This window comes from Melozone crissalis, unplaced genomic scaffold (genome assembly GCF_028551555.1).
Source record: "Melozone crissalis strain CALT ecotype California unplaced genomic scaffold, PUWL_Pcris_2 ptg000005l_1, whole genome shotgun sequence".
In the NCBI taxonomy this organism is placed as follows: Eukaryota; Metazoa; Chordata; class Aves; order Passeriformes; family Passerellidae; genus Melozone; species Melozone crissalis.
This window is the reverse complement of record NW_026535783.1, coordinates 57,612,234-57,628,861: the sequence shown is the minus strand read 5'-3', so window position 1 is coordinate 57,628,861 and position 16,628 is coordinate 57,612,234. Positions and strand designations below refer to the sequence as shown.

At 36.6% G+C, this 16,628-nt stretch overlaps 1 protein-coding gene across 2 annotated transcripts in view; it reads left to right on the top strand.

Annotated features, from left to right (window-relative positions):
- The first annotated feature begins 1,800 nt into the window (after positions 1 to 1,800).
- Positions 1,801 to 16,628, top strand: part of GPBP1 (GC-rich promoter binding protein 1) — a 34,415-nt gene continuing 19,587 nt past the window's right edge. For both annotated transcript variants that reach the window (XM_054288190.1, XM_054288183.1), the window contains exons 1-2: positions 1,801 to 1,869; positions 16,027 to 16,145. In XM_054288190.1, coding sequence (XP_054144165.1) covers positions 16,083 to 16,145 — 63 coding nt within the window. In that variant the 5' untranslated portion in view covers positions 1,801 to 1,869; positions 16,027 to 16,082. The remainder of the gene's footprint in view (positions 1,870 to 16,026; positions 16,146 to 16,628) is intronic.

Genomic DNA, 16,628 nt, shown 5'->3' with positions numbered 1-16,628 from the left:
GAGTCAGTCCTTGATGTTTGTAGCCTTTTGCTTCAGCTGGCAGAGAAGAGAAAAGGTGGATACTGACCTGCAGCAGTTCTTCCTGTGAAAGGAAGAAATATCGGACACTGTTCTGGGATAACTTGTGCGTGCTTTGTCCAGAAAAGGCCTCTCAAACAAGCAGTAGACATCTGGGAAGAGAACTGAGGAAATCGTGAGGTTTTTTCTTCTAGCAGTGTCGAGCACATCACCCTCGGATTCTTTTGTCCGCATGGCATGGATACATAGCTAAATTTATGAAGTTCTGAATACTTCAGCTGCAAAAATAAAGTGCTTTCCTCTTTTTACGTACTCTTTTTCTTCTCGGCAACATTCTGAGTCAGAGGCTTAACCAGTTTTGTTAACTGGCTGCGGGTTAAATGTGGCCTGAGTCACTGTGGGGACGTTGCTGAAAAGTTTCATGGCAGATTTTTTTTCCCCCCTTATTTCATTTTTTAGATTTTCTGACATAGTCTTCTTTCATTTTGCAGTGAGACCGATTTTATAAATGAAGAATTTAATAGGTGTGTGTTTATACTTTTTTCTTTTGTATTTTATTTAATATTTTTCTTGAAAAATGTTGTTGCTCATAAGCAGTATGGAGGTATCCAGATAACTGTTTACAAATGCCTCTGCTACCGGAAGGTAGGAAATGTTCTTCAGTTCATATGTGAAATTTGAGTTTTCGACATCACAGTCTGTGGAGTAAGAACTGTATTTCACTTAGAGCTGATGCTGCATATAATGGTATCTACATGCAATAGACAAGAGAAGAAGCTGTCAGAGAAAAGAAAAGGCTTTTAAGACAGACATTGGCAGACTTTGTAAATAGCCTTTCAGAATCTGTAAGCGAGAAGGATGGGTAGCTGATTTCTGTGAGGTCAAATCTATGTCAAACTGCCACGAATGTAGTATCAACAGGAGCTGGGGATATTATCTCAAGGAAAACAAACTGGAAAAATATAAATCACGCAGTACTAGCACCTTGTGTGGTCCTCTTGGATTAGGTAAGTGTTGTAGTGTTCATAATTCAGTTTTCACTTGAAAAAACATTTTATCGGTAGAACAGTTAAACTTGTAATTTTTACTGGTTAGAGGTTCTTTGGTGGTTGTTTTTTGTTTTGTTTTTTTGAGAATGTTGAATGTCGAGGCTTGTTAATTTTTACTTGCTGGCTTTTATAATTCCTTAAGACTTTGAAGAATACAGCTACAAGAAGAAACGTGTACATAAGAGTGTGATTTTTATGTGAGATTAAAAAGTAGCTATATCTAGACTAAATCCATAAGGAATTTTGCGTTTATGTTAATGTTGTAGTCTCAAGAGTAAATGTTGTATCTTTTTGACCAAGTCTTCTGGATAGTTTGCATGTGCCATTCCTTCCATTTGTGTTAGATGTGTTTGCAGCATCAGGCTAGTAATAATATAGAGGGATTTTCACTCTTTTTTTTCCTTTCCACTATTCTTTGTCACATATGAAAGCCAGCGGGTTTTTTTTTACCAAAAATTATTTTACTGGCTGTGCAGTCTAGCTTTTATCTGTGTTGATATTGTAAGATTGACTTCAGTGTTTTTTCGTGTTCTGTAATGGCAATGAAATGGACTGAATGGTCTGCAAGTGTAGCACTTCAAAAAGAGCTCCTTCTCCTTGGAATGATACAAAATAAAATTTAGTGGTGAATTGGCTTATCTTCCTTGTTATTTCTAGATGTAGTTTTCTTCATCCCACAGTGATTCAATATTTTTTAATTTTAGCATTAATGTGTTTATAATTATTTTTTGTAGGTTTGCATTCAACAGAGCTGCTACTGCCTGAAAGAAAATTAAGATGGACAGAGCAACTTAATTCAAAAGTCAGTGGTAATTTTACTAAAGTTCTCTATCCCCTACCCCACCTTGATGATTCATAAGGCTTTAAATAATTAAAGCATTATTAGGTAGACTTTAAACTGAGCGTCTGGTAGAGGTTACACTTATACCTCAGTTGTCACATTCTAAAATATTTTTGAAAGCTTCTCCAATACTGAATTATTAGCAGTAGTGAACTAATGAAAAAAAGGTTTTCTTTAAGGGCAGTGCAAAGATATTTGGGAAGATTACATATGTTAAAACCTTGTAGAAAAAGTGTAGTTAAGCATGTGAAACTGTACTTAAAAATTACTGCAGTGTATTTTAACTCCTGTAGCTTGTTATTTTGACCACAAATGAAGGACTTGCATCTACATAAATTTTGTAAATTCTCAGTCTCACTAAAGTTCTTATCTCTATGTTGTCAATATCTAAAAGTTGAACTAGCTTCAGTTTTGTGCTTTGGATGGTCTTGCTGCTTTGTTATTTTAACTTCTGTTTCAGTTTTGCTGTTTTGAAAATATGGAAACTATGGAACAGGAGTAGGACTCTGTTGCTGTGATCTCTGGCTATGGCTTGTGGCTCTTGTGTATTGAGCCTAGGTGTGGCTGGGGTTGACTGGGGAGCTGAGCCACTTATTAAAGAACCAAACCAATAGAAAAGAATGATCTTGTATATTCCTCTACTTGTATGACTATGATTTTTTGAAAGCATTTGATAGATGGTAAATTCTGGTGCGAGTTGCCATTTAATTTGATTGTTTATTGTATGTGCATGAGAATAATAGAAATATTCACTTCTTAACTCATAGAAAAAGTGATGTGTTGCTTGTTTTTCCAAGCTATTAATTTTCAGTGCTGAGATAGTTCTATTTCTTTTCAAGATGCTCTCACTGAAATCAAGGAGCTACATCCCCCACTTACTATTTTGGGTGGCATCTTTTTCTAGACTCTTCTTCTTCTGGAAGTTTTGAGGAGTTTGCTTTTTAGCTTCATTAAATTAATTCTGTTTTTACACCTCTCTGTTTGGAAAATTCTTTTATCCTTTCACAGTACTTACACTTAGGAAGTAGGGGAAAGGAGCACCCAGGATTCATAAATACTTGTGGTTGAAAGGGACAACAGAAGTTGGAGGGTCCACAAAAAGTCACTGGGTTTTTACATAAATTGCACGCTTGGCATTGAAATGGGTATGTCAGTCCCTGGCCTACTGTATAAGCACACAGCTTACATGGTAGGGATAGGGTAGAAAGGAAGAGAGAAGGGAAGAGATGAATTAAGGAGAGGGAGAGAGAGAAAAAGGAAGAAAGAGAGAGAAAAAGAGATCACCGGCCCTGATTCCTACTGTTGGTCTGGCTATGGGATGTCCTGGGATGTGCAGGCAGGGCTTGGTGGGGTAGCTTTTTGGAGGTAGTTTCCTTGTCCTGAAACAAAGGTTTTCATTTTCTATGTAGATCAGTTATCTTGTATGGTCCATTCTTTGAGGCCTTTCTGGAAATGGCTTGGAGGGTTTTAGGGGATCCCTGATGATCTCATTATCTCCCTGCAGCATTGGGCTTTGGTCAACAGTTCATGCTCGCTTCTGTGCTGGTTCTATCTTTTGTTTTTTGTGTCTCTGTGGACTAGAATGAGGATGCTTGTCCCAGAAGAGTGCTGTCCTACCCCTGCATGGCCCCTTCTCCAGCCATATCCCATTTTCCACAAACCATTGGTTGGCTCTGCAGTTATCCAGCTATTGGTGTTTGAGATATACACGTTAGCTCCTTATCTTCAGGGATTCTATAGGAGTGTATTTTTTTTCCTATTTGTGAACATTTGTGTTTGACAAGAATTCAGGAGTGTTTTACAGCTGTGCCCTTGTAACCTAAACATAATTCATACCTACTGAGAAGAGAATGCCAAGCATGCTGGTCCACTTTAATTTCTTCCCTAGATTTTTTTTTCAAGTGCTTACAGTCTGTTAAATGCTTTAGAGACAACTATGAAGATAATGTCCTTGCTCTTGAGAGCTTATACTTTAAACCTTGATGTAAACATACCTTTTGTAGAGGGATAACTGTCAGCAGGTTGTCTCTTTTACTGATGTGTTTATTCTGGTAGGTTCTTAAAATGGGTACATTTGTACTGGCTAATTCTTCAGAATGGTGCAGGTTGCTCCACTATGTGAAAAAAGTGTTGGTGGAAACTTTTGAGAATAATTATTTGTTTCAGCTTTGCTTTAATCTGCAGCAAGCTGAAACAGAATTACATCAGTAAAATGATAGAGGCAAATTGTGCAGATATTTAGTGTTCTACAAGTTAATGTATTTTGTGCTCCTTTTATTTTTATTCTAATGAGCTTAATCTGTTTAACTTGTGTGGCTAGAACTGTTGTAGTGACAGTTCATCGATAATGTCTGAGGAAGTTGCTTTTATTTCCTTTTTTTAGTAGTAGGAATAAATTCTGTCCTGCAAAGACAAGTATTTGCAGACCTTATTATAAACAGATGTGAACAAAACTTGTCACACTTTTTGTTTTGTTTTTTCTTACTCTGTGTTTGAATAACTGAACGTGATACCTGATGATAATACCCTGTGTGGTGCTGTCAACTCTTCCACAGTCTCCTCCTTTCATGTCTTGGGTAGACATAGTCAGGGAAACAGCTGAAATAAGTTGTTATCTGCTTTATATGCTCAGCATAGGGCAAAATTTCTGCCTTTATCAGCTGCTACTTCTTTCTTGTGACAATTCCCAAGTGCTGAAGCATTTCTGGTGATTTCCTACATAACATATGCTGACTAGGGCTGTGATGTAATTGAACTCACACTTTAGCTTTTGAATTTGAACCTTGTTAAAGGGCAAGAAATGAGAATCTATCAGGCTTTTGCTAAATGGTCAGTACCATTTAGTGGAATCATTACACACCAAATGTTTCTTCTCAATGAGAAGAAACATGGCTGTAGTGAATTGAAGTTACTCAGTTGAACCTGGCTGTAAATGTGAAATTATTTCATGTTATGAAATAGCTTGCATTTTTTTTAAATCTATGTTTCAGTAAAATGCAAAAACAGAAACTTTTTTTTTGTTAAAAAGTCATCATTATGTTATCCAAAGGATTTAGCAGCTTCATCTATATCTAAAATATTTCTTAAAAGATGTTTTGATTGTTGTGACATTTATATTTGATTCGCAGAGGTGATGTTAAAACCGGTTGCTTGTGAACCATAACTGTATATAGTAAAGGGGACCGTATGATAAAAAGCAGTGCTCATATTCTAGATCCTTATGCAAAACACAGTGTGCTTTAGTTGGTTCATTCTCCCATAAGGAATTTAAGCACAAAGTAGAAATGAAGGTGGATTTTTTTTGTTGGATTTTCTATACTTGTGCTAAGTCTCTGTAAAGGTAAGTATTAAGTCTGTGGCTGTACTAAAGAATGTGTTGGCTTCAATTGGTTAAAAAACTGACATTATTTTGACTCTGCATACTCCTCATATGTAAGTGTCAGTGCTCAGGTCTAGCAGAGCACCTTGCTCCTTCCTTAGTGCTCTGCAGGAAACCTTAGTTTTTATACTTCTTTTTAAAACATGAGGCAAGAAGGCAAATTACAAATTGTATGGATATCTTCTGTTCTTCTGTGTTGTCCAGTGGTAGAATATATATGAGGACAGTTCTGTATTGGATGATGGGGATAACAAAAATAAACTAGAGGTTTTGCTTGCTCACCAGTAGCATCATTGAGAAATAAGAGGCTACAGTTGAACTGTTTCGGAGTTTTTTGTTTAATTAGTGGAGGAGACCTTCAAAACTTCAGCTCCCTTTCCTTTCTGTTGAAGGTATGAATGTTAGGCAATAAATTTTAGAAAACCAAAAAACTTGAGGGAATTACCATACCCAAGCCTAATCTTTTTTAAAAATAGTTTTTCATTGAAATGCCACAAGGGGTGGCATGATACTTTTTCCTTCAGAGTGTTAGAAGTTTGACTGTAAAGGTGTAAACTTATTCTGTTGTAATGGCTGTTCATTTACACAGAGAGGAAAGAAAGAAGGAAAGAAAGAATCTTCAGTTGAAGTGTTTGTCATGCTATTGCAGCAATTTGTGATCAGTAGAAATGCTTCCAGTTTCAAAAACTCATAAAGCTTGTGTAAGGGTTTGAATATTATTTTCTGTTTTAGTGACATACAAATTTTGAATAGCAAAATAACTTAAAATTAGCTTATTTTGATTTGTTGGAACTACATGGATCACAGAATAGTAAGGAAGATATTGCGTAAACGTTATCTTCAAAAGGGGAATGAAAATTGAGATTTATAGATTTTAAATAAAAGTATTGTTTAGACCTTACATTTAGCAACTTGATTTCAAATTAGTGCTACTCTTAACTAGAGATAGCAGGGAGGGATAACAGAGAAGAATCCGCTATCACTGAAAATTTTTCTTTTGAAAAAAGAAAAAGAAGATGTGTTTATGGTAGAAGAAAAAACTTTTGGTAGTGTGGGTTATTTTTAAGATCTGCTTAGTATGAAAAATGTCCTGAATGATCCTGTATTTGAAGAAGGAGTGTGTAGGCTGATGGCTGAGTCTTGTGCATGTAGTTTCTTTGCCTAATTCAGACCAATATTGGTAGCTCTCCTTTGGCTAATGGTGCAGAGTTGAAGCCAAAATTTGAAGCTGGCCCATTGTGGGAGGACTGAAGGGCCAATGTTCTAACTATTTTGTTGGACCCTCTGAAGTTCATACATATGCTCTTTTTTGTCTTCTGATGAAATAAGAATTTGGTATGTATGCTGGAGCTCCTTATCCAGGAAACAAAGCAGTAGCAGCAAATTGAGACACTGCATATAACCTTTTCTTTCCATGCTCTTATAACAACATTGTCATGTACTTTAATTCTCACAGCTTACAACCTTCTTCTGTCTCATTTATAAATATTATGCTAAAAATTACATTGACAGAGTGAGAGTAGTTTGGCAGATGCGTGTAGTTGAGAAGTGAAGGGTCCCCTATGTAATTTGTGGTGTGCTGTACTTACTGTGATAATAATCTATAAGGCATTGGATTAAAGCTCATAGAAATGTGCCTCTTAGATATGCATTCCTACTATTTTGAGATTCCCTTGGAAAATATAAATTTGTATATCATGTCAGTGCTTTTGACATTTATTCTGTTTGAGGTTTTCTCTGTGCAAATCAATTGTCTGAACTTGTAAACTGGTCTTCAGGGAGCATCAAGAAATTTGTATCTCTTTTCTAATTTTTGTGATTCATGGCTTGAACCTTTCCTCCCCTCCTCCTATTGTTGCTAAATTTGAAATTCCATTCACAAGCTTCAAGTATTCCTTGCTGTTTGAGTTTATATTACCTTTTGTTTTAGTGGCCTTTTGACAATTTCTCAAGTTTCTAAGTGTCACAGACACTATTTCCTAAGAAATGATACAGATTACACAGAGAGAAAGCCTAAGTATAGGACCTGAAGATACAGAACTGATTTCCTGTGGTTTTCCTTGTCTTCTGGTGATGTGTTCAGCTGACACGGTTGTTTAGGTTTTTTTTTTCCCGATTTTGGCTTTATTTTAAAATTTGTTTTTCCTACAAAATTCTGGTCAGCTCCATTTAAATAGGGTGTACCTGTAGTATGGTAGGTCCATTCCAAAAGCACATACCTTTTAGTTAAATTTTAAAATTTTTAGTTAAACTTGTAGTTAAATTTAACTTTTACTTAAAACTTTTAGGTTAAAACTTTAAAATGCAGAAGTTTTGGCTATTTTACTATATTATTGGCTAGGTTTTTTTCTTATTATAGTAACGTCACTCTTTTATCTGTTTCTTCATGTTAGAACATTATGAAAAAGAAAATCTGTTTTTATTTATTCTCACAGTTCAGACAGATAGTGTTACCAAATGTATCTTATCTGTAGTAGTGAAAGCTATTTTAAGTACTGAAGATGAGTTTCTGAGCTAGGGAAATACTTTTTTTGTTCACTGGAAGAGGCTTCTCTGAGGTTGGAGATCTGTTCACTACCTGTGGGACTGTCTCTTCCAGCTGAATACTGGTTAGACGAGTTAAGCAACGCCCTTAAAATTGGGTGCAGACTGTCTCTGGTCTCATGTCATCTTCAAGTTCTGCTGTGTCTTTTTTCTCCACCCTCAGTGAAGAAAGAATCAGGTTAGGGAACACTTAAATACTGTTGTAAGCCCATGGGGCTTGACAGGATGGTTGCATGATGGGTGTTCCATTCTGCCATGTGTACTGATGTTATTGCAAAGCCATCTTTGAGAGGTCTAATGGTCATTGGGAGGGGTTCTTGCATAAGAGAAGAGAGCAAATATTAATTTTGTCATCAGGAAGGATGAGAAGGAGGATCCAGGGAACTACAGGCCAGTCAGCCTCTCTTCAGCGCATGGGAAGGTTGTGCACCAGCTGATCCTGGAAACGTGTTTCCAAACATGTAATGGACAAGAAGGTGAGTGAGAGCAGTCAGAAGGGCTTTATGAACGGGATGTCACACTTCAGCAAGCTAATAACCCTTTACAATGAGGCAGTTAGCTTGGTAGATGAACAGAGAGCAATGGATAGTATTTATCTTGACCTCAGTAAGGCTTTTGACATTGTGTTCTATGGTAAAAGGTGACAAGTATTTGTGGAGAAGTGAGCAGTGAGATGTATCCAGAACTATCTGAATGGTCAGGTCAACAGGGATGCAATCAGTGGCACAAAGGCCATTAAAAAGAAGCTGTTCCAGTGTACCCCAGGGTTCACTGCTGAAGCCCCTGCTATTGAACATCTTCATTGAAGTCCTGGACAGTGGAGTAGAGTTTACCCTCAGCAAGTTTGCAGATAATATAAGAAAGGGGAACTGGCTGATACAAGCACTTGATGTTTGGTCTGCTGCATGGAAGAATGTGGGTAGAAGATCCTCATGAAGCAAGGGGAAAGTGTGAATTTTCTGGAACAGCAACTGCATATGCCAGCTACGGAGAAGGACCTGGGGGTACTGTTGAACAGCAAGCCAATGTTGAGCCAGCAATGTGTCCTTGTAAGGGGTAAAGTGAAAATCTCTGTGCAACATTAGGAGGAGTGTTGCGGGTGCGTCAAGGGGCGTTCAGTTTTGTCCTGTATGCGGACTTGGTGAGGCCACGTGTGGAGGTGTCACCCTTCCAGGATGTGTAACACTGTTACAGGCTCCCTGAAACAAGAAAAGGTGAGGCTTGGCGGAGAGAGTTCAGTAAAGGACCACAAAGATAATAAAGAGACCGCAGTATCTTTCCAATCGGCAGAGGCTGATACTTGGTTTGAAGTTCTAGGGAGGTAAAAGTTGGCCATTAGTCTTAGATTGAAGTTTAGGGAAGTACAAGTTGGCCATTAGTCTTTCAGAGTTATCTTTGGATGTTATGTTTTAATTTTTCAAGTCCTTTCCAAATTTAAAATTAGTAAGCCATTAAACTCACTTCTCGTGTAGAACTGTGTGAAGATGCAAATGATGAGGGAGATTTTAGTTTTGTTAATACTGTTAATGGGACTAGAGACTCTCGGTACAAGAGAACTGAAATCCCAAATGCTTTGATTACATCTGCTTTCTCTGCCCTGCCATCTTGCAGTATTTCAGAAGGTGATTTCTTCTGCCTTGCCATCTGTGGGCTCTCGTGTCTGCTTACACAGACAGTGCAGAGATTGCCTCCAGCTCAATTCTCACAACAGTCACTTTTCTGATTCCTGTATTCCAGAGATGCTCTGTGGCGGGTTTCAGTGTTGTGTAAATCTTAAAGGGAGATTTATTTTTTAACGCTGTAAAGGTTTGATTAATACAATTAAATCTAGAAGAAATTCTGGGTAAACAATTGTCTTTAAAAGGGACCACAAGTGATCAGGTGAATTATGTTTTTGTGTAAGTAGCCTTTGTTTTCATTATACATTTAAGGCCAGATTAAATACTTTTGTCAAGGAATTTGCTATTCTACTGTGTCATTAAAAGCAGTGCAGAAGACATTATATGAGTTTCTACTATGTGATAGTAGTCTGCTTACACAGTAAATTTTCTACAGTATGAGCTGGAGACTTTCTTATTTTATTTTTAAAAAAACTTCATTTGTTTTTATTTAAGATCTTATTTTTACTTTATTTGTAATTTATTTTAGTTTATTTTATTTTATTTTTCATTTTATTTTTCATTTTATTTATTTTAAAGCTTTGTCTGTGCTAACTGTTTTCAGTGTTTTCCAGATGCTTGGCATGGGGGAAAAATAGTCTAGGTCTGGGTTCATGTCTTACCCTTTTTCTTCATAACATTTGGCAGCACAAGTGCTTCCTGGTGTACTGCAACATTGGTGAGGTGTTACATTCACACAAATTCTGTCTGTAGTGGCTCTGCAGTTACCCTGTACTGACTCTGGTATGTCACTGCAGTGTATTCCCATTTTTTTGTGCTACACAGAGATACAATCTGGAGTAACAGATGCCTGCAGGAGTTCTGCACTGTGCATAGCCTGTGGTGCTCTTGGGCTTCACTAGGGGCTGGAAAGTAGTGCCATGTACTCCAGTCCGCCTGCTTGGTGGAATTGCCCCGGAGTGAACAGCATGAAATCCATGACTAGCATGGCTGTGGTGGCAGCCGTCCCAAATTTAGCACAAATGGTGTGAGAATGAGCAAGCATTTTGTTCTGCCTGTGTCCTCCACCCCCCTCCCCCCAGTAAATAAATAGAGAAAGAAACCCCAGCTGTTAAAATAAATTAATCTTTACTGCAAGAAGTTACAGAGCTTTATTAAAATGCGACAAATTGTGTTTGTTAGAGCCAAGGTGTACTCCATAACACTATTTCAGCTAGTTTGTTTATCTGCATCTCCTTGATCTGTGTATTATGAACAAGCTTTGCAAATGAAACTTAAATGCTAGTAAGTTTGCTTGTACCAGTAATAGTGAATAGTTGCAGATAAGGTGAAAATTTTAGTATTAAGATGAAGTTTGAAGAAGCACTTTGATAAAGTAATCTGAAAGCAGGCTAATATAAAAATTCATGAATAGAAGGGTATTCTCTGTTTTTGTATTGTGTTGAATTCTATTTATGTTATTGAAGGAAAAGCCAGAATTTTACTTACATTTTAGTTGTAATGGGTGTTCTTTGTGCTTAAAAAAATTGATTTTTTAAACTGTATATTTATTTCCAATAGCAGAGGAGAGAGAAAAAAGTTGCTGGAGAGGCATCACACTTGCGTGGTTAGAACTGAAAATAGGGAAAAAGTGGATTAGCTCTTACAGTGTTACTTTTGTGTAATGCACCATCCTGCATGCTAAACTCTTTAGTTACAATTATTGGGGTCTGATTTAGAAGTATAATAGAAATCGACAGGTTCAAATATTTGTCTAAGTCTTACAGCTATTTCAGAATATTGTTCTTATGATTTTCAGGACCATGTGTCTGTCCACCTTCAATCTACTGTGATTGATACCCTGTGATTCTGGTGGTGTATTGGATTAACACATCTCCTTTCTTGCTGAAATTTTCTCCTTTAGATGTTCATAACCACTTTTTAAATAAGTCTTATGTCTTCATTTTGTAAAGCAAAGTAAGCCAGATTCCTTAGACATTTCATGTCCCTGATCCCTGGAATAGTTTGTTATTGCATCAAGTAAAGTGTTGAATCCCTCTATTGTTGTTCTTAAGTGTGATTTCACTTGTTTTGTGTGAATTTAAAAAGAAAAATGTAGTAGTGTGAGGAAAATTGACTATAGTCTTTACTGTTTGATTTCTTCATTAAATTTGGTAACTACAAGATAAACTAATGTTACTTGTTTTGACTTAATTTTTGTTGTTTTTGCAGGTTTGGGTGTTGACCCTAAGAGTTGTTTCTTAGCCTTTTCCCAGAAGTCTTGACTTTGATTCATGCAGTAGCTTTCTGATTCCCTTTTTGTAGCATGTTACTTATTTTTGTAAGACAGAGACTATACATCAACTTTCCCCAGGTACTATGCAGATAACACAAATTCATTTAGAATATAGGGTTTCCTACTGGTTTACAACTGGTAAGAAATAGTTTCTGTCACAAAAGGACTTTGTTGACTCAATCATAAAAAAAGTCCAGCCCAACCTTTTCTGTGCGTTGGTTGGGTGTATTTGGTGAAGTCTTATTTCAGCTGCAAATGTGGCTCAAAGCAGATGACTGAGTAATATTTATGATAAATCTCTTCACTGTATATCATCTGGAATCAGCTGTTCATTATTCCTTTGCAGTCAGTACCTTATTATTGAAGATCATACTTCATAAAACTTCAGAATTAATTTTTATTTAATTGAATATTGGATTAATTACTGCATGTTACTTAAAGCAAAATTCTTTACAAACTTCTTTCAGATCCTCCCCTCGAGATGTAAAACTTAAGAACAGGATTTCTTTCTTCGCACTAAACTATTCTATTATCCACAACACAGCAACACATCACTTTTATCTAAATTTATGGGCTATGGAACACTTTTGTTATTGAGGTCACTAAGGTCACTACACTTTACTTGAATTGGTCACAAGAGGCTATTGCTGAGATGAGACAATAGTTTGACCAGTCAGACTAAAGACTTTTAAATGTATTTGAGTGTTAATAGTATGAGGATAGCCATATTTCAGTATCTTTTTCTTTCTAGAGTTGTGCAGCTCTGCTTCAGTAGCTGAGAGTCTGAGCCAAGTTAGCTTTTACCACAGTTCAGTTAGAGAATGGCAGTTCAGATAGGGAATGGTGACTTAAATATTCATTATGAATTTTGGGCCTGCTCTTTTGTTCCCAGGAGAGTTTCTGAAAGCACTGGAATTGTGTTTGACTCTGTGATGTTTACCTCACTAGGTTTACTTCTGTTAATGCTGGGAGTGCATCAGTTGCTTTATTAGTTACTGAACGGTGTTTGTGTTGTGTGTATGCAAGAGAAAACTTCCTGGTAGATGTATAGTTTCATGTCAGTAATAAAAGCAATTTTATGCTATTGATGTTTGTTCTATTAAAATACTTTAAATGTTGTTTTTGTTTAATTTAAAAGTAGTAGATAGTATGTATGCAACCTGAAGAAAGGTTGCAAATGCTTTCGTGGACACAGAATGTAGATGCATCTCTGACTCTTTGGCATAGCTTAGGTATGGACCTGAATAGCAGGGAAAGAAGGTAGAAAGATCCTTTTTAATGTTAGAATGTGTTGCAGTATAATTTGATAGTTGTAGGTCAGCTGAACTTGGAAAACAAGCAAGAAATGCACTAGTGTTGGCAGCCAAGCTGATCACAAAGGGTTTAAGCTTAGTAAATCCTGCCTGTGGCAGTGGGGGTGCCTTGCTGACATCCCATTCTTATGTTTTGTGATCTGTTTTCAGATTTCACATTTTCACCTTTCAAAAATACCTTCCTGAGAATGAAGAGTACCCTAGAGCTATCAAATATTTGTCAGATCATTTGAACAGAGATCATACTTATAATATTTTTTCTTATATATAGGTCAAACTTGTTGGCAACATCAGAAAGCTGGCAGCTGTAAGAATGTTTATGAAACCTGGTAAAATATGGAACCAGTAACTTTAAGCTGGGTAGACTATGTCCTCTAATACAGTTTTAAAATATCTTTTCCTGACCTGCCCTTTGTTTCCCAGTTTAATTATGTCTGGGATGTTTGTGCCTATTCAAAGTTAGAAAGGTTTAATAATGAAAGAACTCTCTGTTCCCATGTCTAATTGCTGGACCAGGCATATGTACAATTAGGTGAAAGAAAATGTTTTCTTGACTTAGGCGTGGAGTATCACAGGAGTTGTTTTTCATGTTAATGCCTAACTGCAAACCTCTGAGTTTGGTCAGATAGTTTCTAGAAATTCGTCTGTGCTTTTTTTCTTGCTGTTTTTTTTTGTTAAAATTATTTGGAAGAATTAGCCCTAAAAGTTTGTCTTTTATGGGTTTATTGAAACTTGATATATATATCCTGTTGCTGACTTGGCTCTGAGTATTGTGTAGTTTTGGTGCAGGTCTCTGTCTTAACCACTTAAGTTTATTTCTTTCTAAGAAAAGGGCTGACTCACACGACAGAGCACAATATCAATTTTTTTTTCAGAACTTTTTTAGCTGAGAACATGAGGAAGACTTGAATCTGCTTCTAGAAAAATTTTTGCATGAAGAAATAGGTAGCCAGTGTCGGTAAGCTGTGGGAAAAGGTCTTTTTGCAAAATACCTTTTCCAGTCCTTGGTTACTTGGTGATCCCGCAGTCTTTTGTGCAAAGGATAAAAGGTAAGTATGATAGTGAGTTAATAACAAACTCTTCTTGTGGCAGTTGCATAAATAATGTTAGGAAGCTTGACTAGTTTTCTAAAAACGTTAATATAAATCTATGAAGTCACATTGTTAGTGGATTTTCTGTGCTGTAATTAATAGCTGATGCACAAATAACTTGGTGGTACTTTGTGGAATCTTTAAGTTCTCACTTAGTATAAACCTAATCTTACTTACTGCTTTTCAGACTGTAAGTGCTTCAGTCTGAAGACTTTGTTGTTGTTGTGTCAATCTTTCAGTACTGAAAATCTGTCTTGATAATTTCTGAAGATATCATGATTCTTCTGCTTGAAGAGAACTGTGTCCAAGTGAAGGGGAATAAACTTTTTTCTTGCTGGAATCTGCTCAGATTTGTTGTTTCTTAATTTAACATCTTTTGGTTCATTTGTAAACATATGCCCTTTCGTATACTGTTGCTGCATGGGATACATCAGTAAAAGTGAACATGGTTCCTTTTAGGAAGAGAAGCCATTTCTATGATGGTTCATTGACTCCAGAATTTTGTTCATTTATATTTTACTAGTTTGATATAACTGGAAATACTTAGAAATTTTCTCTGGATTTTTTGCTGAAGTTGGTGTAGGAGTGAGTTGAATGACTTCAGCAGAGTAATTTTAAGTTAGTTATTTGGGTGAGACATATCTTTAACCTTGTCCCTGTTTAACTGTACTAATTGTACGTCCTACCCTACAGTTTATCCATGGTATTGGATGTTCCGAAAAACTTAGATATGAGCTCACGTCATTAAAAACAAACAGCAGCTCAACTAAGTACAATCTTACACTAAGTCAAATCTAACAAATCTATTAGACTTCCTTTTAGAAGCTGGAACAGTCTTACCTGTCGATGGAAATGTGCAGTAGCCTGCAATATTCAGGTTCAGGCTGGAGAACAACCATAATTATCAGTTACCAAGTTCAGATTCCACATCTCTTACCAATACATTACAGCAGCCACAGATTAAAGTGAATTATATCTGTGCTCAATAACAGATTTGTACTCTGCTGTGCAGAGATGTGGAATTCACGTTTATTTGGGCCTCCCTATAGAATGTGTGTGGATGTTTATTATGTTTTCACTAGTTGGATTTCTAATAGCATGTATATCATACTTAGAAATTTTTTGAGTCATTGACCACTTTGCTGTGACTAGCTGCAGAGCATGGTTTGGTTGCCCTAGTATAATTCAGGAAGTGTTTAATCCATTTCTTTCCTGTCTCTGCTGCAGTTCAGCTTCAGGTAATATAGTTCACATTACCGTGTATTCTCTTGCCTATTGAGAAATATTTTCTTACCTGTAAGAAGAGTGTAGGGTAGAAAAAGTATTTGTGGGTTTTAATAGTAAACTATTATGTTCTTTGGCCCATTTTCAAGCTAGAGAATTTTACTGGATTTTGCTACTCTGGACATATAGACTCTGTTTCCATTGAAGAGAGGAGACATGGAGTCATTGTGAGGTTTGTAATGAGCCCAAGTATGTAGGTTTTTCATAAGGAACTTTCATATGGCCGCTGAGACTTACTGTTAGGGATTAATTAAAAATACCAGCTTCTAGGAAGCTAATAAAATGGCTTGCCAGGTCCCTTCTAGATAGTACCAGAATGTATTTCAGCAAGCTAGTTTTGCCATAGTGTTCTTGATCAGACCTTACACAAGATGCTTCATCCCATTTATAGGAGGAAATAAAGAAAGAAATGTTACATTTATATTTTCATAATTCCTGTGATATATTTGATTTATGTGACATTTTAGTAATAAAAACACAGATTTGATGCTGTAAATGATACGATGATAGATTCTAAATCAGATCTATGAGGAAAACAATATGGGAAACCAGAAGTGAAATACTGAACAAAAGACAAGAAGTGTAATCCCCTTGTATTTTCTTCTGATTACAGGGACTTGCCATGAGGTGCTAAGCCTTTTTTCATTGATTCGGAGAGACTGGACCTAAATGGCGCAGCATGACTTTGCTCCAGCCTGGCTTAATTTTCCTACTCTACCATCATCAACAAAGGTATGTTTTGTATTGTTGTTTTGAAAAGGCACTCTCATTATTAGGGGAATCTAAATGTCATAACCTCAATCTCAGTAAAAATGCCAATCTCTTCATGAATACTGTGATGACAGATGACTGCAGTAGAGTTTTTTGCTTCAGCAGCTTAGTTCATGGAGAGAAGCGCATATCTGGCCTTGGCTGTGGTTGGTTTAAGACTGCCTTCTTCAGGTGTTTAAACTTAAATACTTTGTGTTCCATGCTAGAAGTACCAAGACAAAGCATGTTCTTGATGTTCTTGTTTCTGATTTTTAATTGTGTCCTTTAAATTTTAAGGGAGTATTATTCTGTCATCCAAATGATTAAAACTATGCTTTTTTGGAGTTTCTGAAGAGGCTCTGCAGTTGATGGTGAAATGCTTGTTGCTGCTGGTGGAGTGTGGTGCTTTCATACTGTTAGGCATCTCCACGCTGTTTAGACTACTGTTCCTTTATGTAATGGGAC